Here is a 27,445-nt window from a genome sequence, read left to right as displayed (position 1 = left end):
TCAGATGTCAGGTGTACTGTCAAAAATAATAGAGAAATATTTTGGCTTGTTTTACTTGCTGTATGATTAGTTTTTTAGCTTGATCCCCCAATATTGTAATAAATTCATTTTGTATTTGTGTATGTATTCGGTCTGGAATAAAGCTTGGTTCGAAGCACATGCTCCCTCAAGAGTGGATCGCACTTTGATAGTAATTTTACTAACTCTCCAGGTTTTCGTCTCTTGTATAATCAAATCTTGGGCCTTGTTGTCAATATTGTTACCTACTCTCAGGCGAACTTGAAGTTCCCTCCAAGCAAGCGATGACTGAATGTGAGCTCTGCTGGTCTCATGTTTTTCTATTTTCGGGGATAACCTCCACCACTCATTGAATCCATCTTTGGATTTAAATGAAGATTTGGTACTTGATCTTGTTGAGAAGAGTGTGCAGGGGAAGCAAAATAAGGATTCTCTTTTTGGCGAATCACACATCCACTTTCTAAGAACTTTCTCGCCGTTTGACATTTGCCGGAAAAAACAAACCTTCGAAAGCTTTCTAGCCTTTCCTTATGCTGATTCTTGATGTCTATACGCCTCTCTGAATTGAGTGTCCATACGCTGAACTGTTTCATTTCCTTTAGTGACAAGGTGTATCCGAATATTATCTGTGATGACATCAGGCCAATCTCCAATGTCGTTCAGTCTAGAGTTTATTATCCTGCTTTCTGTATTGTTTACACTGTCTGATGGTTCAGCTTCTTCAGTATGAATTTTTGAGGAGTGTACTAAAGACATGCTTGTGTGCTGTCCTTTAGTCTCTAGAACCTGCGGTATTGAAGTATTTTCTTTTTTTTCATCATTCAGGATGTCGGCCTCATCATTTTTTTCTGGATTCAATGATAACCGTCTCATCTTGCTTTGTTGCTTTTAATTGTTCAGTTAATTCATACCCAATAACAGCTCGCCTATAGTCGGTGGACTCTGGCAATGATGTGACTTGAAATTGTCTCGATGCTTCTTTAGACTTAAGAAATTTAAGAAACGCACCTCACTGCGGTCAAAGAAACTGCTTTATGCGGATGACATTGTCCTCTGGTCAACCGGGAAGAAAGCCGACCAAATACAGGCGGCATTACAGCAGACCTCCAAACCATCTCCTCGTATTGCGACAAATGACAGATTCAGATAAACGTTGCCAAAACGACGTGGTCCCTGTTCAGCCTAGGGATCGACATTCTTGGCTTCTTAAACTCGGTGGGCTGCGACTCCAACGTGAAAACACGCCAAAATATCTAGGGGTGACCCTGAATAGAAAGTTGTCAATGCTCCAGCACGTCCAGGAAGTTGAAAGAAAAGCCTCGGAGAAGTTAGTGTTACTAAGAAAGCTCGCCAGCACAAAGTGGGGTGCCAAAGCTTACATGCTACGCACATTGTACTTAGGGTCTGTCAGATCACAAATTGAATACATCTATACAGTTCAAGTATATGCTAGTAAAACTGCCCTCGAACCACTCGACCGAGTACAATCACAGGCACTAAGGTTCATTTGTGGCACCTTTCGGACAAGCCCAACAAACGCTGCTGAAATCTTAACAAACGTGGCCCCTTTACATTTAAGGAGGGAGAGGGTGGTACTTACGGCCTACGAGCGCTACAAAAGGGGCGACTCTAGGCTACCCACCACAATCTTAGTGCAACAGTGGAGAGAGAGGAACCGCATAAAAATGTGATCGTTCCTCCACATTGCGGCCAATTTGTCAAAATCATCTGGGCTCTCCACTGATTGAATTCCTATTAGAAGAATTAGTACTTGCCCTCCTTGGAGGAGAATGCCGGCCCCACAAATAAACATGTCCCTTATAGGGCAAGAGGGAGCCACCAAGAGACGATTAACACCTGCCATACTCCAAAACTTGGCATCAGCTACACTAAAGTCCTACCCATCAGATGCCATTGTCTGTTATACCGATGGGTCGGTAATGAGGGACCCCGATAGATCTGGGTATGGGGCCCTTATAGTCTACCCAGACCGGACAGAACCAGAAATGCCGATTTCTCCGTCTGAGCTTCAAAAGGGTTTTGAGGCGCCAGCCAGACTAGTCAGTCTTGAGATCTGTTCATTATTTTGTTTACGTTACAGTATTACAATTAACTAGTTAGTTAAAAAAAACTCGTAGAAAACAAAGGTTAGCTTATTTTAAAATATTGACATTACAATAGAATTATTTCCAAAATTAAACTATAAAGAATCATAAAGAAATGATAAACTAAGACAATTGTTTAGAGCTAGACTTTATAAATATATTTGTAAACTCAATATCTAGATTAAACCAATGGACTAAACAATGAAGTAAAAAAAAAAGGTTGGCCTATCTTCTTCTTCTTCTATATATTACAGAGTGTAGTAACAACATGTACCGTGTGTCCGAAATAAATCTAGTAAATTAGATACAAACTGTTCTATAGCTTACATTGTATGGAAGAAATAGTCAAGGTGAAGAAACAAAATAGCGACATGACTAGTTTATAAATCGTTAGTTCATGTTTAAAATACAGTAGTTTATGTTTGCTCGTGTCTATACAATTAGTCGTTTTTACTGAAACGCTCAAGGAAATAGGAAATTAATACACACTGGGGGAATTTTGGTGCCCCTCTCCACTTGGTGCCCTGTGCGGCCCGCACCACCCGCACATTGGTAGCTACGCCACTGCACATGACACTATATAAATTCCACATATATATATATACACACACACATATATATATATATATATATATATATATATATATATATATATATATATATATATATATTAATATGACATGTAATATATATTTGTTGACAATGACACAGACAGGACTTAAGTGTTTGTTTCGGGAATTAAGGGAAAGTTTTACTTAGTGACAGATGACGTCAAGTTTGTTAAAAAGAAGAACGCTCTACGAGACACTATAAACAAGACGCTTTTCATCAGGACAGTGAAATTAAGAAGTAATATCCAAACGTCTAGCAACAGATGACATTTGACGGGTCCCGTCTTGAGGATTAAAAGTGTTTATTGTTTAACACTAGCGTCGACTCCACCTATATTGATTGTTTCGGCCTTTCGCCGGTATTACTGAGTTGGTTTGAAGGTTACCTTCTGTTTAGTAAATTGATTGGATTCAATAACGCGAAAGGGCGCATAACAATGTATATAAAGAGTTAGAGAGAGAGAAAGATGTGCATTGTAGTAAGTAGTAATAATCTCAAATAAAAATACTTTGTAATATAGTAATATATATTATAATTCTAATATTAATATATATAAAAAAAAACTATTGTCACATGTGTGTACAATGTCACGCTTGACAGCACAAAATAAAGGAGGACTAGTAGGAAGTCAACCATTTCGTATTAATAGGTCGTATGAAGATTGGTCAAGGAGGTTTATATCTCTCTTCCTAGCATACATACATACATACATACATACGCCTTACTTTCTACTTTATAGTATAGATTTTTTGGTTTAACTAGGCCGTGTGACGTATTGAATTTTGTTCCTTTGACGTCATATGGAATAAATTCTTTAAATGAAATTCTATATAAGTACTTGGTCATGGGTGCCTGAAAGAATATTTGAAGGGGGGTGCAAGTTGCCACCCATGGCACAAAGTCGTAGCTAGAACGGTCGATAAAACAAAAATTGCAAACGCTGCCCAAACTGTCAATGAGTTTGAGTTTGAATTTTTGGCACATCGGCACAATTTAGGCCATGTCGTGCCCGAAATCCTTCAAGGATTACTCTCCCTTTAGATCGCAAGAGCTTAATTCCATACAGTTAAATCATTAAAAGCAAGGTCTGTTCACAGTTAAAATAGTAAAGGTAGTAAAAATTTAATAATTTAGTAACAATCTTTTGTAAATATTATATATGTTCACAATTTCACAAATCAAATCTAAGAATACAACCCCACCTCCCGGACAAAGCCCAGTACCTTCCCAGGGTCGACACTATCGAACAGTGTTTTTAGGTTGTGCGCTCTAAAAAAATGTTCCCCTAATATCCTGGTATCTGGTACAATCAATGAGGATATGTTCCACTGTGAGACGGGAGTCACAGTACTCACAAAGTGGGGGTTCCTCTCTCTTCAGCACAAAGGAGTGCCAAACTGTCAATAATTACTACTGAATTGCTTTTGTTCGCTATGTACATTGCAGCGTTTTAGGATGTAGACAAAACAGGTTGAACTGAGCGTTATTATTGCTTGAAAAGCTAGACATTAATGAGGAAACTAACAAATCAAGATGCGGAATTTTAAGCAGTGTTCTGTAATAACACCAAAATCCAAGCATGTATGTGAATTTTGCTCGGTGTGTCTGTCGACTGCAAATTCTCGGCAACACCAACTGCCAGATTTGTCTTCCAGCATGGTCAAGTTTGCTTTTGATTATGTCATTAATGTGATTGCTAATGTGCTGTTGAGCGGCCACTTATGCTAAGATGGGCAGACTGCAATATCACGAAAACTGATTCAGAACGGATGAATAATACAATTGAAGACAATTACAAGACAAATCAGAAACACATAAGAAGAAGGCACTGATTACATATATGGAGTTTGTCTGGTTTCACTTACAACCGTTAATTTAAAATACGCCAAAAAGTCAAAGATCTTTTAAAAGTTTTGAATGAATTCGTATTTCTCACTTCATCGTGTCTCACACTTAGACTTAGACGCATTGGGCGGCAAGCTGTCTCCATAAAGATCTGTCATTGGCAACGTCTGAAGCCTCCTCCCACCTGGTGTCCACTGTTCTGAGGTCCTCCATAAAGATGTGGCGCCAAGTAATACGAGGACGTCCCTGTTTGCGCTTTTCTCGAATTGGCCTCCATGTCATCGCAACTCTTGGTATGCGTAATTCCTTTTGTCGTAGAACATCTCCCTCAAACCTCATGCGACGCTCTGTCACAACCTCACTAAGTGTTCGACTCTCCGTTCGGCATAGGATATTCTTGTTTGAGACCCGATCTGTGTAACTGACTCCCAAAATCCGTCTCAGCCATTTTTTGTAGAGCCACATTTAGTCTTTTCTCGGTTTTCTTTTCTCACACAAACAAGTTTAAATTAAGCACCTATGCTCTTGCTTGGGCCTGTTACGGAAGAAATAGTTTTCTTGATGAAACTAACAGCATAACGTATATTTGAAACGTCGCTCAGGTCAATCCTAACAAGTAGGACGTGCAGTGGACGTCTGCTTTTATATATTTTTTCACGAATCCTTGCCTGAACACAATTATGAATGCTACCTATCGCAGGGCAGCCATCGTAGCCTTGGCAAAGTTGTGTGTCTATGTCTAGACTGTAAGTAGTATATTCGCTGACAATGACACAGACAGTGCGACTCAACAACATGCATAAACCAATGAATTCTTCTCCAATACAATTGCCTTTATCAAATCCCAAGCTCAAAAACATGTATTCAGTGCCAGAGATATCTGCATTTTCATTACAGAAATACTAAGAAAACGGTGTTAATTCATGCTGCTGCAAGTGCTCCGTCGATACATATCAACGCTTTGACTCAGATGGCATGGGAAGAACTTTCTTATTTCTTTCGTAAACTAGTGTAATTGTTTTACCTCCGTAAGACGTAAATATATGTACCAAGGTAACTGCACTCTTTAATCTTCTTCAAAGAAACCTCCACATATATCAAATCCAAAGACGGCTGGAAACGATTTGTCCTCCAAGAAAACAAAAAACTTTTATTATATTTTAGGACTTTACTAAATATAATGATAATAATGTTTTAATGCAAATGAAAAAAAAACAACCTTCACGACTAATGTGCTAATCGATATTGAATTGCAAAACTATAATAAAGCACAGAATTTCTGACATGAACTACAGATTAATCTATCCTAGTTTATTACTACTAGCTTATCCTTATAATTAACTTTTTTTTTCACTGGAAGCACTACATGTTAAGTTGCTTCTTATCAGAAGTTAATTGATTTGAAAGTGTAAACAAAAAACTGGCTAATATTTGGTTACTCAGAATTCATAGGGGTGCACGTCCATGGTCAGCCATCAATTTCTGATAAGCCTGAGGCTAGTCTATTACAGCCGTGCTTCAGTCACCAGTGGAGCCACTACTTGTACATTGCTACTTAGATTTAAATTGATCTGATGGTGCAAAAATGGCTACTATTGGGCTGCTTAGAGTCCAGGTGGGTGCAAGTACACCACCTTTCACCCCTTTCCTGCGGGTACCCATGAACTTGTTGCATAAATGTTTATTGAACCTCAATAACTTTTTCGTCTTAAAAAAGACATATTAGCTAGATTTAGATAGAACCTAGATTTTTTTACAGTAGATCTAGATTTTTCACACTAAATCTAGATTTAAATTTAATAAAATCATTGTAGATTCTAGATCTAGAATTTTTATGTCTAGTTTAGAATTTTATTGGGTGGCTGCCTGGTCGTGCGGTTTACGCGCTGGACTTATTGATGGTCCTGGCTTCAAGGTCTGCCCGCTCCCATCCCCCATCGTCCTTTGGGAGGTTTAAATTAAGAATTAAATTATCTTGAATTCTAGAGTAACATCCGAAACATAGAAAACATTTTATAAACAAACATTTTATATAGATTAGACCAAGATCTTAACATTTCAATTTTTAGATCTAAATCTAAATTTTAAACTAATCTAATTTATTTAAATTTAATAATGCTTTCAGTCTATTGATAGACCATCTAGGCTTTTTTTACGTTAATCTTATCTAAATTACATCTTAATTATTCAAATTTAGATTTAAGATCTAGATCTAGTAGATATAGGCAGATCCGTTAGGGAATCGACGGGGGCTGCCTCTGAGTTTGTGTAATAACACAAACTTTATTTGTAATCTTGTTTAACTAAAATATTCTATTCAGGTTTTTATTGGACAATGATGTGTACTTTCGTATTACTTATTTAACATGACTTATTTTACTGAAATGCGTTTGAAGGCATTAAAATCAAGAAAAATTGATTCAGCACTGTGTTTCTTGAGAGCATTTACGCATTGAATTTGTTAGATGTGTAATCACCACCAAATTCGCCTACGTCTTATGACTCTGGAGACACTACAGCTCTTTTCAAATACAATCGTTACAACTGAATACACAATCAAAAAAAAAATATTAATAATCACAGAAACAATGAGGGTTATGCCTACTTATAATGGCAGCTATACACAAATCAATAATATCAAAATGCGACAAAAATTATTTTCAACGACAATCATTAAGTTTTTAATTGAATACCCCATTTTAATCTCATTCAACTAACCAACCCTAAATCTAGAACTACTTACGTAATACTGTTACAGTTTCGGTAATGTTAAGGCCTACATATATGGCCCCACTTGGTTGCATAATTTTAACCAACAGCAAGCACAAGTATATTCCGCTATCTTCGATTCGAACAGCCGTGGTAGACGCTGTTATAGTTGCAGTTTCGAAATTAGCACATCTTGCGTCATTTAAATCACCAAATGTGACAGTCCACCAAGGCTTGAGATAAGTCTGAAAAGAAAACAAGTATATATATATCATGGGCGTAGCCAGGATTTTTTTTCGGGGGGGGGGGATTTTTGTTTCCCCACCACCACCACCACCCCCCCGCGAAAAAAAAATTAATGGTATGTGCGTGTGTGTTTACATGATCTTTATTACATTCTGACCCTTCATTCGTTTGGAAGACGTTTATTATGCCCTAGAATGTTTCTTCCTGGAGCTAGTCGAAAAATTGTAGATTACCCGCCACTGCCAGCAAGGGGGTCTGCGCTCCCCCAGCGCGGGGCGAAGCCCCGTCGCCAAGCACTATTTCTGGTATTGAAAGCCAACAAAATGAATATTCTGAGGTATCTACAGTGCATTTTCCTGCTATTAAAAAGTTTTATTTCAAAAACCTAAAATGCTATTCTTACTGCCTTACTGGCGCCAAGTTGTACTAGGATATCGCAACTCTTAGTATGCGTAATTCATTTTGTCGGAAAACATGTCCCGCAAACCTCATGCGACGCTCTGTCACAACCTTACTAAGGTGTCGACTCCCAATTCGGGATAGGATTTCCTTGACTTAGACCCGATCTCTAAAACTAACTCCTAAAATCTGTCTTAGCCATCTTTGTTGAGCCACATTTAGTGTATTTCAATTTCGGCAGATGACTTTTCAATGCACTTTATTTATGGAGCCCCAAAACTGGTAGAAATGTATAACCTCTCTTGAATACGCTTTTGGATTTAGGTGACTGTAGTTTGCTTTAGATTTTATATCGTAAAGGGAAGTTTTATCGTCAAAATCATCTGTTGTGGATTTTAAACTAAAAAATCTCTGGATTTGTTTTTTTTTTCTTAATTCTAAACCCCATTTAGCTACGGTCTTAGATTTTGGTAACTGAAGTTTGCCTTACAATAATATTGAAGATAGAGGTTTTCCCACCTCAAAACTCTCTGTAGTGGGATTTTAAACTCAAAAACCATCTAAAGCGGTTTTAAACTTTTAAGAAAAGCCATCTGTAGGAGAGGGGCTCAAAACCCCCAATTGGCTTGGCTACGCTCAAAAAATTTTAGTGTGTAACTTGATTTTATATTAAAGAGGTATTTTTTACCATTGAACTCCGCTAAAAGGGGGTCTAAACTCACAACCCTTTGACTACACTTATAGAATTTGCTTTGTTTTTAATATTGTTATAAACTTGGTGGTGGTACAGAGAGGGGTAGTGGTTTGTGTGTAGTCAGCCGACGCAAATCGCCCCAGGCCAGCGCTAGACGAGCGGTCAACCGTGACGAGCTACGACGGTCAGCCGAGTCGAGTGTCAACAGGACAGTTCGGGAAGAATCGCCGTCGTGAACAGAGCTCAGAAGCGTCACGAGAGTTGTAGTCATCTGACCACCTAGTAACGTCGAGCGGCGTTCTGTCCGGTTCGAGAAGGCCAGTAGGGTCCCTATATAAGAGCGGAGGTGACGCAGTCAAGACGTTTCAGAGCCCGGTTCACTACAGTCCGGTCGACTACAGCACAGTTCAGCGGTGTGGTTCTGTACGGAGCATTACGACGGTTCAGTGCGAAGTACTGTCAAGTACAGTTGAGACGAACGGCGTCTTGATCTTGGTCTGCAATCGAGTCCGACACAACGAGCCTAGTGTGTAAAGTCAGTCCTGAACTGTTGAACCCAGTGCAAGCCCGGAACGAGACGGAGAGGCCAGTGCAAGAGTTGATACGGCGGAACGGTGTTATCGGAGAGATATTTGTACAGTGTACGTGTTGCCAATAGTACAGTATTGGCTGTTATTTATTCAACTATTAAAGTGTTACGTTACTTTGAAGCCCTGAGTTGTCAAGTTCTTTAAGTTGGTGGTGTAAGGTGCAGTTTGCAGAGAGCCTGGATAGTGAGATTCGTAACAATATTAAAGAGGTATTTTTTACCTTCAAACCCCGCTGAAAGGGGTTTAAACGCTCATAACATTTTAAGTGCATAATTTACTTTTTTTTTTCATATTGAAGAAGCATTTTTAGCTTCAAACCCCGCTGAATGGGGGTTTAAACTCAAAACTGAGACGAAACCCATTAACCTACGCTCATAACATTTTGAGTGCGTAATTTTCTTTTTTTTTATATTAAAGAGGTATTTTTTTTAGCTTCAAACCCTACTGAAGAGAGGGGGTTAAACTCAAAACCCTCATAGAATTTTGTGTGTGTAATTTGCTTTTTTTATATTGAATAGGGGGGTATAAAATCAAAATCTTCTAACTGCAAAAAAAACTGGTAGGGGTTTTAAACTCAAAACCCCCCTGATAGGGGTTTAAACTCAAACCCCCCTGGTAGGGGGTTTTAAACTCAAAACCCCCTGGTCTGGGGTTGTAAACTCAAAACCCCTTAGCTGCGCTGGGGCAAGTGATGATATAGTATTAAAATGTCACCCAAAAAAATCAAAGCAAAAAATCAATTACTGAATTCCGATCCCCCCCCCCCTGCGGGGTGGGGTGGGATTTCATTTCGGGGGGGGGGGGTAGAACCCCAAACCCCCCCCTGGCTACGCCCATGATATTTATATTTATATATATTTATATATAATAGTTGTATTTAGAGTGTGATATACTTATACTAAAAGATAAAAAATCCATCATTTCCTTACCCGCAGTGAAGCGGATGTAACTGTACCTAGTTATATATTGGAGTGTGTATATACATATTGGACGTTATTGTTTGTTTAACCAGTTGTTACATATTGTAAGAGTGTTTGTGTCTGTTTGTCTTTGCTATTGGTGTCTTGTATCTCGTTTGTGATGGTAAAATCACAAAATCCTGACACAAAGGATGACTCTTTATTTCGAGTTTAGTTTATTGTCTAGGATAGTACCAAGGTATTTAAATATTTGCACAATTTCAATAGTCTCTCCAGTTACAGAAACAATATCATTTTCCTTCTTTTCCCTACGAAAATCGATTATCATTTCTTTGGTTTTTTTTTACATTTAATAATAAAAAAATATCTTTATAGTATTTTTCAATGTGTTCTATTTCTTTGAAATACTCATTTACGTCTGAGCTCTCTGAGAGCAGAGCAAGAAGAGACGCATCAACAGCGAATTTTGAGAAGGAGCAAAAAGGACTATCGGATTGAAAATCATTGGTGTACAAAATGAACCACAATGGCGATGTCACAGCCCCCTGGGGCGCCCCTGTGTTAACTATGCGTTCATTTGATATAACATTGTTTACCCTAACCCTTTGCGATCTCTGGGTCAAAAAGTCGTCTGCTGTGTAAATGACTGATTCCCAAGCACAACTGTTATGTCGATCAGGCCTTTTATAGGCATGTTTGTCAAAATGTTCTAGTGCAGTTTCTTTGTAGATGGCCAAGTTCACCACAATTCCAACATGGTACAGAGGCCGTAAGTTGATCTTCTGGTATCTGGGGTGTTCGTCGTTCGTCAAGTGTCTCTGTAACCCTACAAGTGAACTTTTTTTGCGTCTTTATTTCTTCGATGGCCTTCTCCACTGTGTCGATCCTCTGATTCATCTGTTCATCTCTCCTCCACAGCATGTATGCGTTTCTTCATAAACAATAACTCGGCTTTGATTCCGATTCCATGGCATCTATGTTGTCACTGGTGTTTCCTAGCCACGAGTTCATCTGTTTTCGAAAAGAACTAATCTCTTCACGGTACAGCTCTCATCTCTTTTTGCATGCTACTGGTGATCTCTTGGCGCATAGAGCCTGAGATGAACTCCTATTGAAAAATCAGAGCAGGAAGGACTAGTCCTCCCGTAGTGCTCTGGCAAGAAACTTAGCCGTCCGGCGTAGTGCCTCATAGCTACCATACAAGTCGAGTGACTGCACAGGTAGGTCCCCCCTTAGATCGCGGAGCTGGGGACACTAGTACAAGACATGCGACACTGTTTCGACGCTCTCTCCACAGTGACGGCATCGGGAGCCAAAGTTCGTGCGGAACCGGGCAAAGTATGCCCCAATAGGATAGAGTTCCGTTCTGCACTGCGCAATAATTGACTGCTCTGACCTCCTCAGTCGCCACCATGGATCGTCGCGATCTGGGTGACGCATGCGCTGCCAGACACCACGTGCTCTGTCCCAGGACTTTAACCACTTCTCATGAATGAGTTCTCGGATTTGTGCCGTTGCTTGTAAATACGTGCTTGGTGCTTCGAGGTGTGTGGCTGCCAAAGCACCCTCCCTTGCGAGGGCGTCTGCCGTTTCATTGCCCCTCACGCCGCAATGTGAAGTTGCCCACTGCATGAAAACGACAGCTCCAATAGCTCAGAGGATGTTATCTGCGGCGCCGATTGCCTCTTCTATTACGGGCGACCCTCCCCCGCCGCCACCCATAGCTTGGAGACTGGAGCGAGAGTCAGTGACCAGCACCACCGTAGTGGCACTAGTCTCGCGTTGGAGCATTCGGGCCGTAATGGCCTCGAACGCCCGAGTTATCTATGTGAGTTCGGCATCCATGGCGCATGCGGCGTAGCCGCATGGACCATAGAGCCTTTCTGATTCAGTCCGGTCAGGGTAGACGATAAGGGCCCCATACCCTGATCTATCTTGGTCCCTCATTACCGACCCATCGGTATAGCAGAAAATGGCATCTGATGGGTAGGGTTTTATGGTTATGGATACCACGTTTTGGAGAATGGCAGGTGTTAGTCGCCTCTTGGTGGCTCCCTCTTGCCCTATCAGGGACAGGTTTATTTGTGAGGCCTGCATTCTCCTCCACGGAGGGCACGTACTAATTCTCCTAATAGGGATTCTATCAGTGGAGAGCCCAGCTGATTTGGACAAATTGGCCGCAATATGGAGGAACGATCGCATTTTAATGCGGTTCCTCTCTCTCCACTGTCGCACTAAAATTGAGGTAGGTAGCCTAGAGTCGCCCCTTTTGTAGCGCTCGTAGGCCGTAGGTACTGCCCTCTCCCTCCTAAGATGTAAGGGAGCCACGTTTGTTAACATTTCAGCAGCGCTTGATGGGCTTGTCCGAAAGGTGCCACAAATGAAACGAAGGGCCTGTGCTTGTTCTCGGTCGAGTGTTTCGAGGGCAGTTTTACTAGCATATACTTGAACTGTATAGCTGTACTCAATTTGTGATCTGACAGCCCCTAAGTACAATGTGCGTAGCATGTCAGCTTTGGCACCCCACTTTGTGCTGGCCAGCTTTCTTAGTAACGCTAACTTCTCCGAGGTCTTTCTCTCAACATCCTGTACGTGCTGGAGCATTGTCAGCTTTCTATCCAGGGTCACACCTAGATATTTTGGCGTGTTTTCACGTTGGAGTCGCAGCCGAGTTGAAGCTCGTATAGAGCCTTAAGAATGTCGATCCCTAGGCTGAACAGAGACCAAGTCGTTTTGGCAATATTTATCAAAATCTGCCATTTGTCGCAATACGAGGAGATGGTATGGAGGTTAGATTGAAGTGCCGCCTGAATTTGGTCGGCTTTCTTCCCGGTTGACCAGAGGACAATATCATCAGCATAAAGCAGTTTTTTGGACTGTAGTGAGCTGGGCAAATCATTAAGAAAGGCAATGAAAAGTGTACAGGACAGGGCGTAGCCCTGAGGCAGGCCATTGAGTTGTTGTTTTGGCTTGCTAAGGGAGTGCTGGTATTTTGTACGTGTGCTCCTCCCAGACAGAAAGAATTGTATCCAATTGTATATCTTGCCCCGCACACCCATGGCTCTTAAGATAGATGCCTTGCTTCCACACACGGTCGTAAGCCTGTTTTAGGTGTATGAACACTGCATATGTGCTCTCGGCCTCTGGAACCCGTCGGCCACCTCCTGTGCGAATGTTGTGACCTGGTCGATCGGGCTCAAGCCTGCCCTAAAGCCGGCCTGCTCTGGCGTCAGGATACCGGCACTCTCAAAGGACCAAACTAGCCGCTCGTTAACCATTCGCTCAGCAATTTTGCCAAGCGTTGAGGTTAGTGAAATGGGTCTGTAGGACTCCACGTTAGTCGCGTCTTTTCCCTTCTTAAGGACTGGCACAATGATAGCACTCTTCCAGGCCCAGGGCAGTCTGGACTCTGCCAGGTTCGATTCATAAACTCCAGGAGTTTATCTCTCGCAATGCCCCCAAGGTGTTTTACCATCTCAGGGGTAACCTTATCTGGCCCCGGAGCTTTTCGGTTTTTGAACTTAGCTATCGCTCTGTCCAGCTCAGCACGATAGAAGGGCGCGTTGCACGTTGCTTGGCTTTCAGGCTCATCTGGCTCCCTCTCGAGTCTTTAACGGTCTTTGTTGAGGGCTTTGGACATGGCTGACTTCTTTTCGGGCTTGCTGATTTTAGCAAAATGTCGATTCAACAAGCCGGCCATTTTGGTTACCGTAGAGACCGGCCCTCTGGGTGAAAATAGAGGGGCAGCCGATCGCGCTGTGTCTTTGGCTTCTAGGTTTCGCAGAAGACGCAAGGCCTTCGAGGAATCCCGAAGATCCATCCGGGCGCAGGCAGCGTTCCAATGGTCCGACCAGTTCACTCGTGGCTCTACAGAGCCGATTGTACTCCCGCCGGATTTCAAGGGTACTCTTCCGTTCAGCAAGCCTCCGGGCTCGCTTACGTCTCAGGACCAGCTTATTCAATTCCTGAGACCACACGCGTTTCTGCCTTACGCCAGGATAAGTCCGCGGGACAAACCTCTTGGCCGCACCCAACATAGCTGCTGTTATTTCGCCGTAGATGGTATCGACGTCCCTCTCCTCCACCGCTGTATTCATAAGGGCACTGTCGACTGCTGCCTCGTACGCTGGCCAGTTCGACTTGGTGTAACTCCTGAGAGGGCAATTGTGACTAATATGGGCCTAGGGTCGCTCCCAATGTCGTCTAGGACTTGGAACTGTATGTGAGATTCTAAATTGGCTGTAATTAGAGTAAGGTCAGGTCTAGATTGGCTGCCATTTCCAGTATGGTATAAAGTTGGGGGAGTATGTTTATTTTGCAGACAGAACAAATTAGAGTTATTAAGGAGTTCATGGATTTTATGTCCCGACGAGTAGGTTGAATCATAGCCCCACTGTTGAGACTTAGCGTTAAAGTCTCCTGCGATGACGTTGTGAGTTTTGATATTAGTACAGTCATATTCGAGACTAATTTCATGCTGGGGGGGGGGGTACAGATTAGTTACCGTGAGTTTACGCCCGAGTTTATGTACCTCAAGGGTGATGGCGTCGATTCGCCCATGCACTCGTGGACCGGGGACTTGTGTAGCAACCAGATTGTTGCGTACGTAAGTAATGAGCCCTCGGCAGTCTGTGCACTTACACTTAAATGCAGTATAACCGGTGATACTGGCATTGCGTTTGCCAGTTGATGTCTCTTGTAATAAAGCCACGTCTATTGCCCTCTTGTGGAAGAGTTTTGAGAGCTCTAACATCTTGGGTATTACCCCACAGATGTTTCTTTGCAAGATCAGGAGGGACCTAGTGTTTATGGGCTTAGTCCCTGGGGTGGGTTGGATCCCGCTAGTGTCAGTTTGGGTTGTTTGGGTGCCGGAGGCTCCCGTCACTATTTCGCTTCCAATCATATTTGCCTGCCGTGTATCTGGGTCGGCAGGAGGTTGTGGCAGACTTCCATCAACCTTGTTCGAATCGGACCTCCGAAGGAGGTACGAATGCAGTGTTCGTTGAGAAGAGGGCTTTAGTGGAGGAATTTTAGCTAATTTTTCACGACCTGACAAATTCCTCCTCATCGAGGTCGCGGGGCGAATAGTAGTGGACTTTCGTGCCCAGGCCTGACGCCCACTACCCGGCGAACGGAGCCTGTTCGGGTCTGCTCGTGCCCGCTTTTTTCCGTGTCTGTGTCTATCATTGTTGTATGGTTAAGGCCGTTGGCGGCCTTAGTTAAGACTAAGACTAAGACTGCTTTATTGATCCTTACGGAAATTTGTTGTGATTACAAAGACTCGTTTCTCATATAAAGACAACACAACAGAAAAATACACATAAATACAACAGACAACATAAAGAGTTCATTCAGCGACTACACACAGGTATCTTGGTGCATTTCATGTTCCCTGATCAATAAGTGGCTGTGATAGAGTCTGACCGAGTGAGGTACGAACGAGTTTTTGTACCGCTCCGTTCTTGTTTTGATTGACAGCAGTCGCCCACTTCGCGACGACCTGGCGTAGTTCTGATGGAGTGGGTGGCCGTTGTCTTCCAAGATTTTTTCGATTTTCCTTAGGCACGTTTGTTCAAAAAGTTCCTTTAAATGTGGTAATGTTGTGAGTGTAATTTTTGATGCTTTTTTAATGATGTTTTCTAGACGTTGCAACAGTTTAGATGAGGCGTTGCCTTGCCAACAACTTATTCCGTATGTTAGCAGATTTTGTACAGTCGCGCTGTAAAATGTCTCAATGATCTTCTTGTTTAATTTAAAACTGTTGAGTTTATATAGAAAAAAGAGTCGCTGGGCTGTTTTCTTTGTCAGAGTTCCAAGGTGGTCTTCCCATGAAAGCTTGTTGTTGATGATAACGCCTAGATATTTATATGCCTTTACTTGTTCTATAGATGTAGTGTTTATTTGCAGTTCACGTATAGTTTGTTTTTTCTTTCTAAAATCTATTATAAGTTCTTTAGTTTTTGTGACATTCAGTTCTAGAAAGTTGTCGGTGCACCAGTTTGTAAACTCTTCTATCGAGCTTCGATACTGAGTTATGTCTCCTGAAATAAGACCGACTATGGCAGTATCATCAGCGAATTTAATGAGTTTAACTGAGTCATAAATGCTTCTTATGTCATTAGTGTAAAGAGTGTATAGTACAGGAGAAAGGACACAACCTGCTCTAATGCAGCAGCGTGCATGGCCTATACTTGTGTCGCCACTAAGGGCAAGGCAGGAACCTGCCCAAGCAATCACCACCACAGTTTGGCATATAAGTTTCTCGCAAGGCAGGAGTGGGGCGGCGCGCGTTTCTCGACATTCCCAGTATTGAAACTACCATTTGTCGCGGCGAATTCCTTGTGACCCGCGAATCAGCCGAGTTCCAGGAGAACCCGACCAACCCTCGAGTTGGTGTCCAGAGCTATCCGCTTTTCGGAGATCCCATTAGGTCTCTTATTCACCTTTGCCCCGGGGCCCCACAGGGGGGGGGGAGGCTGGACATAACCCCTTTGTTTTCCTTTTACACTTGCCGGCTGTGTACTTTCTCCTGTACTGTACATGCTTTACTCTAATGACATAAAAAGCATTTATGACTCAGACTCATTAAATTTGCTTACAATACTGCGATAGTCGGTCTTATTTCAGGAGACGAAACTCGGTACCGATAGAAGAATTTACAAACTGGTACTCTGACAACTTTCTAGAACTGAATGTCAGAAAAACTAAAGAACTTATAATAGATTTGAGAAAGAAAAAACAAATGATACACGAACTCCAAATGAAAGACTACATCGATAAAATTTTAGTCTTAATCTTCCTTCATGAAAACTTCCAGAAGGCGTGCTTGTAAGGTTACTTTTTTTCCACTTGTCTTAAGCCCTCTCTCTCAGAGCTCTCACTTCAGTTGCTTCACAAGGAGTTGGTCAAGCGTTTACATTGAAGCAAAAGAAGATTCCACTTCTGACACCAGTTGTAACGAATCTCACTATTCATGCTCAATGCAACTACACAACACGACACTACCAACTCATAGAACATGACAACTTAGGTCTCCAAAATAACGTAAAACTTTAATATCCAATAAATAAATCAAATACTGTACAATTGGTAGTTCCGAATCTCTGACCTACTTTATAAAAAGTCACGTGACTGTGGTCTTATACATGGCAATAATGGCAATATCTTCCTATGATAAGATGTAGATCTAGATTTAGTGCTAGCCTAGATCTAGTAGACCTACTAAATAATTATAAAAATTAGTGAATTATTGTAACATACTATTTATTACTTAAAGATGTCTAGATCTAGACAATTTTCATGTTTAAATTACAATGAAATCAATGAGGTCATTAATGTAAACAACACACGCACGTGACTGAGAAGAGATCCGGAACTACCCCACTCGTAACACTTACTATACAATATTCTGCCTTGGTTATCTGAACCGCCGTATTAACTTTGTACTGTTGTAGCAAGATTTCTATTGGCTTCGCTGTACCTTGTTGAACTCTGTCGTAACGTACTGAATCGTAGATCGAAACTTGGGGGAGCTACCACCTTCTACCAAGCGTGTCCCCAGGTGGCGGATAGTGGAAAGACCCTTAGATATAAGGGTTAGTTGTGAATAACAAATAAACAGCCGCGGACAAACTGGTTTGCAGTCATGGAGGATGAGGTGAAGTATTCCAGTGGTTAGAATATTTACTAAAAACATCTCAGAAATTCAGGGAAATGATTGCAAAAAGAGAGTATAGGGCGCTCTAACTCTAAACCCGGTTAGATGAAACTCGTTAGCTAGGGATAGCAGTTCATCTAGGAGAGAAAACTCCGAAAATAAACACCTGCTGCCTTGCAGATGATCTTGGATGATCAAAGGCTATGGGAGCACACCCAGAAAGAAAACCAGGCTGAAGTCGGAGTCAATGGGCCTCCTGGCGCATAACACATTGACACGCAACCTCATCTATGTTGGAGTTCAGTAACGAATCTAATAGATGTGGCGTCCTGCCTGTGGAATCCCGCCGCGCAGGTAGGGGGCCGAGCTCTCCGGCTCGAAGGAGCCCACACAAGCGAACTGGTGGTTCTTCTATCTCTGCCTGTGGAGCCAGGAGCAGGGACAAGTAAGTAAATACTACTGGCCAACACTCCAAGACCAAAAGTCTAAAAATCTTACAATGGAACGCAGAGGGCATCCAAAAGAAAAAAGAAGCTCTAAAAATATTTCTACATGAGAAAGAAATTGATGTAGCTTGCATCCAAGAAACTCATTTGAACAGTAATCTTCGTTTCTCCATTAGAGGCTACACCTGCATCAGACAAGATAGAGAAATCAGACCCAAAGGAGGAATTCTCACCCTCATTAAAAATGACATCCCTACCACAGACATAACTATGCCCAACTCCTCAGAATCAGAAATAATGGGAACTAAGTTAAATCGCCCAGATGGAAATATTAATCTATTTAACTGCTACTTCCCACCAGACAAGGAAATAGAGATTGACCACATACAAATACCTGACCAAGAAGACTGTCTTATCTTAGGAGATATGAATAGTCACTCTCAGAGCTGGGTATACCCAGACCTAAATGCCAGGGGAGAAGAAATTGAAGAATGGCAAGCAGAGAACAGACTTATCTTGCTTAACAAACCTGAGGATAAACCAACCTTTTAATCAAGAGCCTGGCTAACATCAACCACTCCAGATCTAGCCTTTGCAACTGACAACTTATCCAAAAAGTGCACCAGAGAAGTTGCAGACCAGCTAGCCACCAGTGACCACAGACCCATATTGATCAGTATGGATACCTCCTTCAAAATATCAGAAAACTCCACTATCCCCAGATGGAACTACAAAAAAAGCTAACAGGCACCTATTCTCAAAGCTCACAGACCTATATACAACTTCAATAAACTGCAAATCAAATCAGGTTAATAAGTCATACTCAGCTTTCTCCAAAGCAATCCTCCTAGCAGCTAAGGAATCAATTCCTAGAGCAGCAAGAAAAGATTATATCCCCAACTGGTCTGATCACCTTCAACAACTCCACAATGCCACTATTCAAGCCAGAAACACAGTAGAAAATAACATAAATCTAAAAGCAGCTAACGCAGTTTTCAGGGAAAATTAACTTTCCGCCATGAGGAAAAGTTGGCATAAAAAAACAGAACAGCTAAACGTAGATAGAGACGTCCACAAACTCTGGCGTATAGCCAAATGTCTCAACCAGAAAGAAAACAGAACAACTCCTATAGGAATAGAAAAGGACAACAAACCCCTGAAAGCCAAGAAGCAGCAAATGAATTCATTAAGTTTTTCCAAAGCGTAGGACAAATACAAATTAATGAAAGTAGAAATAAAGATGTAAACTCAGAAATCCAAGATAGAATTAAAGAAAACAATCCAGCTTACTCCTTGGGAATGACCACTAATTTTAAAATGAAGGAACTTGATGAATCCCTAAAAGTCCTCAAACCAAAATAAGCCCCGGGCCCAGACAAAATATCTAATGACATGGTTCTTCACTTGGGTCCTCAAGCCAAAAGAAAACTGCTACAAATATTCAATGCTAGCTGGAAATCTGGCAGAATTCCAAACATCTGAAAAAAAGCCATTATGATCCCTATACTAAAGCACGGCAAACCAAGAAACAAACTGGATAGCTACCGCCCCATCAGCCTCACTAGCTGTACTTGCAAACTGATGGAAAGAGTGATAAACAGAAAGCTGACATGGATCCTTGAGTCACATAACCTACTCACTGAAGCCCAGGCTGGCTTTAGAAAAGGCAGATCAACAGAAGATCAAATCGCCTTCATCACACAAGAAATAGAAGATGGCTTTCAAGAAAAGAAACCAACAACAATTGTGTGGGTTGACTTAGAAAAAGCATTTGACAAAGTCTGGGAACAAGGTCTCTTGCTCAAGCTAATCCAGCATCACATATCCCACAGAATGTACAACTGGATAAAGGAATATCTAAATAATAGAAAAGCCTTAGTTTGCATGCAAGGACAAAGAAGCCACACAGTGGGTATAAAAAATGGCGTCCCCCAAGGAGGAGTCCTATCCCCAACACTTTTCCTAATATTCATAAACGATCTAAATCAAAACCTACCAAGAAAAGTTAAAAGCAGCATGTATGCAGATGACCTTGCCTTAATTAGCACAGAAGAATATGTAGGAACATCGAAATTTCGATTACAAGATGCTCTCGATATACTCAATAATTGGTCCAAAGATTGGGGCATGTCCATCAACACAAAAAATACCACATATACCATATTCTCACTGTCAACAAAACAACAAACAATAAAATTAACATTAGATAAGGAAGCTTTAGAAAAAAATGACAGCCCTACATACCTTGGAGTCACCTATGACCCGAGACTAACCTGGAAAAGCCAAATAGATAAAACACAGAGTAAAGGCATCCAGAGACTATCCCTCTTGAAAATATTAGCTGGCACAGATTGGGGAGCTAATCACAACATCCTGAAAAAGACCTATACCAGTTACGTAAGACCTGTACTAGAATATGGTGCCACAGCATGGGGCTCACCAGCCAAAACCAACCTAAGAAAAATAGACAAGGTTCAAAATATTGGTCTAAGGATATTGACAGGAGCAATCAAAACAACACCCATAAGAGCTATGGAGGAAACCGCTGCCCTGATCTCTCTGGATAAAAGAAGAGAAATAAAAATCCTTTCCCAATTCACTAAATTGGAAACCATGGAGAGGCACCCACTCAGAACGAAAATCCACAAAACTGGCACAAAAAAAACGTCTCAAAAGAACCAATTTCATACAGGAATCTCTAAGCCTAAAAAAGAAACACCAACTTGAAAAATTACTATGGAATCCTCGATACACTATAATGAATCTCCACCCTGGGACGAAAGACCTCTTCCTACTATAAGGGACCATATTGAAAGCAGAAAAAGAAAATCTGATTACAGACCAACAGAGCTCAAGAAAATAGTGAACTGTTTTCTACATACCAATTATTCTAGCAATCAGTGGATCAGAGTTTGGAGGAAAACTAGAAAAATCCATCGCAACTGGAGAGCTCTTTGACAGTCACAGAGCAGAAAGGGAAGCACTAGCACTAGCTGCTGCCATGCTAGCAAATCATCCAAGACATCCAAGTTCCCCAAACAGTCAGATTGTCTTTCTAACCAATGTAAAAAACAACCCTCCAAAGCCTGCAAAACTCTGATTCCTCATATATTAAAAACCTCAGAACAGCACTTACAAAGCTCAACAACAACAGCAAAAAAAAACTGTAATTCAATGGATACCAGCTCATATAGAACTAGAAGGAAATGAGAAGGCTGACACACTCGCCAAGAGTGGGAGAACTAACTCACTAATAAACTCTGCACTCTATCCAGAAGAATTGAAGAAATTAATCATAAATAAAAGAAATGAGAAATGGACGAGCTCTCATCCAAATCACAAGAAAGATGACGCTTACTATAAGCTATCAAACGTCTAATCTTTCGACTCAGGACCGGACACAACAGAATGCGACAACACATGCACCGGAAGCTCAAAATTGGAACCAGTGAAATCTGCCCAAGTGGAGTATCACCAGAGAATGCAGACCACGTCCTCCAAAACTGCTCTCTTTACCAAGAGGCCCGTATAAGACATTGGCCCCAAATCACCCCAATAGAAAGGAAACTATATGGAAAGCTCCCTGATTTGGAAACCACTGCGCAGTTCATCTCATGTATTGGTCTACTCATCTGAACACTCCAACATAACAATGAGAACGAAGAAGAAGTAGATCGAAAAGTTGTGACTGACTCGACTCATATTTTCGCTCTTTATATAGGGTTTATAATGCCTCCTAGAACCAGACGGTGTAACGTGACCACATCGTTTATGCCTTGTCTAAGCAGTATTTATTCTAGATGTTTCTTTTAACTTCGACAGTAATCGCAGTTGACCGTCTTGGCTCGTCATGGTTGACCGCTTGTCTAGCGCTGGCCTGGGGCGATTTGCGTCGGCTGACTACACATTACACATACACCACTATCCCCTTCTGTGTCACCAGGTCAATAACAATATTAAGAAAGCCATACCTGACCCCACCTGCGCTCTGCAAGTTTCCTAGCTACGGGAGATGCAAACCAATTCCTTCTCTTCTAAGGGGTGGGGGCACAACCGGTAAATGTTTGAGAAACACTGAATTAATGTGATAGTATAACTAATTTCTTTTACTACAAGTTTCCTTAGAAATGTTATCGTAAAATAACATTTGTTATTTTCATTAATGCTATATACATGCAGGCTCCGGCTTTCTAAGGATATAAAAATAGTAAAATCTGGAGACATTGGCTCCTAGTTTATATTTAATATACTTAAATAAATATACTACTTACCGTTTCTGAGCTGTTGATTGGCAATTTTGCAATCCGGAGATACTTGTTGGCAGTTTCGTCAAGTTTCATTAAATGTACATCGTAAACACACTGAATGCTGGTGTCATTTATTCCTAGGACGAAGAAATTGCATCGAAGTTCAAGAGGTTCCCCAACCGTAAGAGTTTTACTGGACATGAAATCATCTTTCGTTTGAATCTGAACTGTCAAATAAACAATTCCTTAATTCATTTTTTTAAAATTTAGTATTTACCAAATTTGAAAACTGCCGAACTCAATTTTTCTTTATTTTGATAGTTTTAATTTAAAAAAAAATACTTCATAGAAGTTATTACGTAATAAACGATCTTCACTTTTTCTTAACGACTTAAGATACTTTTAAAATAAAATGTTGGTATTAAAAAAGCGATATAACCAAGATATAAGCTCAATAAAATGATCTAATATATAAAGTAGAATCTTCTTATCTTATATGATACAGACGCTACTTCAAAAAAGAAGATGATTACGTCCTAAGCGTCATGCATTTAGTCATGCATATTAACCAGTGACCTAAACTCCGCCAAGTCACTGGTTTTCCTGGCTAGCTCAGGCAACTCATTCCATGCTCTAATAGCGCTAGGGAAGAAGGAGCTTTTGTACAAATGTGTCCTAGCATATGGAATGAGATACAAGTCTGCATCTTTGTGTCTTTCTGAGTATTTTATTAAATTTTGTTTTTGTATTTGAAGATTATGGTTCAGTGTTTTATGTATAATTGCTACTTTACTTTTAAGTCTTCTATCCTGAAGGCTTTCTAAATTCTATGCGGCGCGGTGGCTGAGCGGTAAAGCACTTGGCTTCTGAACCGGGGGTCCCGGGTTCGAATCCTGGTGAAGACTGGGATTTTTATTTCGGGATCCTTGCGCGCCTCTGAGTCTACCCAGCTCTAATGGGTACCTGACATCAGTTGGGGGAAAAGTAAAGGCGGTTGGTCGTTGTGCTGGCCACATGACACCGTCGTTAACCGTAGGCCACAGAATCAGATGACCATTTTGTTCCTGAACTAATGCAATTTGGTTTTTAATTTTATGTAAATTAAAAATAGTAGTGGACCTAAGACTGTTCCTTGTGGTACACCTGAGTTTACTAGTGTTGATTTAGAGCCGATTATTATTTAGTTTGTTCTCTCCCTATCAGAAAATCTTTAATCCACTGATGCAATGGACCATTAATGCCGAAATATTTTAGTTTTTTAAGCAAACTATGGTGGTGAACTTTGTCAAAAGCCTTGGAAAATCAAGTAAGATAGCATCTATTTGCTCACTATTATCTAAACCTTTTGAAAAATCATCCATTAGTCCTATTAGTTGTGTTTCATATGGTCTATATTTCCTAAAGCCATGTTGGTATGGAGTAAGGACATTATGTTTGTCTAAGCGATTTATGATGTTGCTACATATTATGTGTTCTAGGATTTTACATATGATGCTGGTAAGTGATACTGGTCTGTAGTTTCCTGGGTCAGATTTTTCTCCTTTTTTAAATAGGGGGTGACATTAGCTTCTTTCCAGTCCCTTGGTACTCTGCCCTGGTTAAGAGATGCCTGAAAAAGTATTTTGAACACTAGTGCTAGCTCATTGGTTAGTTCTTTGAGTAATCTAGCTGGAATACCATCAGGTTCAGACGCTTTATTCGGTTGGATGTTGGCTAATAGTTTTTGAATTCCCTTTTCTTGTACAACTATATCTCCTATGTTGTCTACTTGGTTCAAATTCAGTAATATGTCTTTGTCTCCTGGGGCTGAGAATGCTGATGCAAAGTATTTGTTTAAGATGTTAGCTTTAGTTTCATTATCATTATGTATTACGTTTTCTTTTTTTTTTTAATGGCGCTATGCCTGTTCCATTATTTTAGACTTAATGTATGACCATAGTTTGTTTGTTTTTTTGTAATTTTTAGATATTACATTGTTTATGAATAAACATAATGTATATGAAGAGTATGTATGTATGTATGTCCCGCAAAGAAACCAAAACCGTTTTACCAATCTTGATAAAACTTGGCATAAATATTCCTTATATCATGGTGGAGACCGTAGTTTATGTTTTCACTCCCACAACAGGAAAGTCCTTAATATTAATATTTTAAAAATTCCTAAATTTATCTCTATTATTAAACAAAGATATTTTGTAACAAATGGGGTACAAAATATTTTATATTTGATATGAATATGTCGGCTAAACTGGTAAATCCATTTTCACAATCTGCTTTCATTTTTTGTTGCAAAATATTTTTTTAATGTTAAGGGAACATTCCACAATAAGTAAAAAGTGCGACTTAAATTAATGGACCCAAAATATGAGTGCGTGTATCGGGAGCACATTATGAAGCAGGTCTATCCAAATCAAATCAAAAGATTATGTCGGAAAAATCACAATGCGCAGGTAAAAAAACAAAACAAAATGGGGGTTCCAGAAAACGAAAGAGAGAGAGAGAGAGAGAGAGAGAGAGAAGGAAAGAGAGAGTGGGTTGTGAAATTTCAATTAACAGATACACTAATCCACGGGCTATAAAAGCATGTTAGGTTGAAAAATTAAAAAAAAAAGAAAGGGATGTCCCGGACATAATAAACAATATAAAGCATTGGAACAAATCAAAGGGCGTAGCTGGTTTGTACTGCTAGAATATATAGAGAGATCATGGCACAGTGCTGTTCAAGGGGCCCTTAAAGGTCTACTCAAATAATAAATGATTAATAAGCAGATAACAGAGTAGAGATAAAGATAGAAAAACATAAAAAGAGAGACGGACACAGAGAAAGAGAGATAGAGAGACAGAAACAGAGAGACATGGACAGAAAGAAAATGAGAAAAGAGACAGAGTGAGAGAAACGAAGACAAAGAAAGTGAGGCTGTGAAAGAGAAAGAGAGGGGGGGGGGAGGATAGAGTGAGACAGAAAGGGAGAGTGATGAGAGGGACCTAGAGAGGCAGAGAGATAGAGATATAGGCATATACAAGCAGAAAGAGGACAGAAAAAGAGAAAGGATATATATATATATACATAGAGAGAGGCAGAGAAAAAGCCAGAGATACAAAAACTACGAGAGACAAGAGAGACAAAAGAGAGATGGGAAGAGAGAGTTCAAAGTCTTTTCTTGCAACCGCAATTTTCCTACATTAGTCAGTAAGAGATTTGGAAAGAGAATTCAATAATATATGGTGGGAAGCGTGGTAGAGAGGCTAAGTACGCTTGAACTTGGCTTGGCTTGGCTACCTATGAAGGGGGCTCGAGGTTCGATACCCGACTCGAGCAGAGGCAGCACGGAAAAACTACTCCCAGATACCCCACAAATTAGATTGGACCATAGCGCTCTGAGCATGCCTACAAGCATGAAGTTAAATTTAGTTTAAATGTAGGCTATATAGATCTAGATCCAAAACATTTCAAAATCTTTCTAAAATTAATCCCTTAATTAGTTTTGATACAAATCTGGATTGGTTTTTGTGAAAAATACTTCAACATGGTGACATTCATGAGTATGGATGGTACCACTACCCTTAATGATCATTCCACTTGGTTTAACTCAGTGATACCCAACCTAATTCAGCCTGCTAGCCATTTTAATTTCCGACACTCGTTTCGCGGGCCGCATCAACGAATAGGTACAAAAACGAAATGAAGTTGACTTGAAACCATTTGATTAGAAACCCGATCATCTACTAATAACATTAAGTAATGGGACATTTGAAGATTATCTTTTAAAATATTCTCCTCGATCCTCCAATCTCTAGGCGTAGTTTAACAATCGCTTATTTGCGGCTCAAACCAAAAATGCCGTCATATTTGTTTCATAATGCCGTTTATATGTTGTTCTTAAAAAAAAACAACAGCCAACACTTTATTTGTAAATTCAATACGTTGGCTTATTATCATATTCCACAAAAAAGTACAGATATTTCATTTTTCCAGGTAGATTATACATTCAGAATCCCATTTCATAAAGGCACAAATGTTAAATAAAGGCCTTAGTACCAATCCATCAGGAAAAAAAAAATGAGGGCCCTAACGTAGGTAAAAATAAAATAATTTTTTTGAAAAAAAAAAGGGGGGGGGGATTTTCTTCACTTCATGCCGACATTTCGGCGGGCTGGATGGAATGACGTCGCGGGCCAGATCTGGCCCGCGGGCCGTATTTTGAGCATCACTGGTTTAACTGGACTGCGGCAGTATTTTGCAAGCTTGTTTAATGTTTATCATGTTTTGGGTGTTCCTTCAGTTTTGAAGATAATCTACTTCTTAGACCGAAACTCCCGCAGGACGACTGAGATGGCAGCGGGAAGGGACCATCGAACAACAGTCCAGCGCGCGTACCACACGACCAGGCAGCCATCCTAATGTCACAATGTATATGATCTGGATTTTTAAAATCTAGATCTAGATCTATATAGAATTATGGATCGTCTAGAATCTAGATTAAATTTTTAAAAATTCTAGATTTAGATCTTTTGTTCCTTAGATTCATATATTAGATCTAACACAAAAAAATGATTAAAATAACTCACCGATTATGCACGCCAAATAAAATGGACATAGAAATTGCTTCATTTTGAATATATTAAACTATATCTATTCTACTTGAGGAAAAGAGCAAAGACTTGATTGCGATGCACTGTTTCTGAGATGGAACGTACCTTCTAGGTGGGACGATAAAAAACAAACACGGGCTAAAGAGACGAAACCTTTTAAGTGAAACCTGGAACTATACTGATGGAACAATAGCAACGAGTTTTTTTGAGCCAATAGCCAAGTGCCGTCTTTTTCGCAAATGGTGCAATGTGGAGAAACCCATGATGATACCGAAGAAGCAATTTTCTTTTCTTTATAATTATACTAGCCATATGTTACCCGCGTGTTACTGATATAGTACATTAGAATAGTTTGTTGGAAGTG

The 27,445-nt window shown here is 40.5% G+C and overlaps 1 protein-coding gene across 3 annotated transcripts in view; it reads right to left on the bottom strand.

The window, feature by feature from the left end:
- Positions 1 to 27,245, bottom strand: part of LOC129923990 (uncharacterized) — a 32,907-nt gene extending 5,662 nt beyond the window's left edge. The window contains exons 1-3 of one of the 3 annotated variants that reach the window (XM_056017536.1): positions 27,058 to 27,245; positions 22,513 to 22,625; positions 7,324 to 7,534 (exon numbers count right to left, since the gene is read on the bottom strand). In XM_056017536.1, coding sequence (XP_055873511.1) covers positions 7,324 to 7,534; positions 22,513 to 22,625; positions 27,058 to 27,100 — 367 coding nt within the window. In that variant the 5' untranslated portion in view covers positions 27,101 to 27,245. Of the gene's footprint in view, positions 1 to 7,323; positions 7,535 to 22,512; positions 22,716 to 27,057 lie in introns of all 3 variants that reach the window. The other 2 variants (XM_056017535.1, XM_056017534.1) reach the window with 2 other exon arrangements.
- Positions 27,246 to 27,445: the final 200 nt, after the last annotated feature.

This window comes from Biomphalaria glabrata, chromosome 18 (genome assembly GCF_947242115.1).
Source record: "Biomphalaria glabrata chromosome 18, xgBioGlab47.1, whole genome shotgun sequence".
Lineage (NCBI taxonomy): Eukaryota > Metazoa > Mollusca > Gastropoda > Planorbidae > Biomphalaria > Biomphalaria glabrata.
Note: the sequence above shows the minus strand (reverse complement) of the source record. Positions and strands in the feature narration are given on the sequence as shown.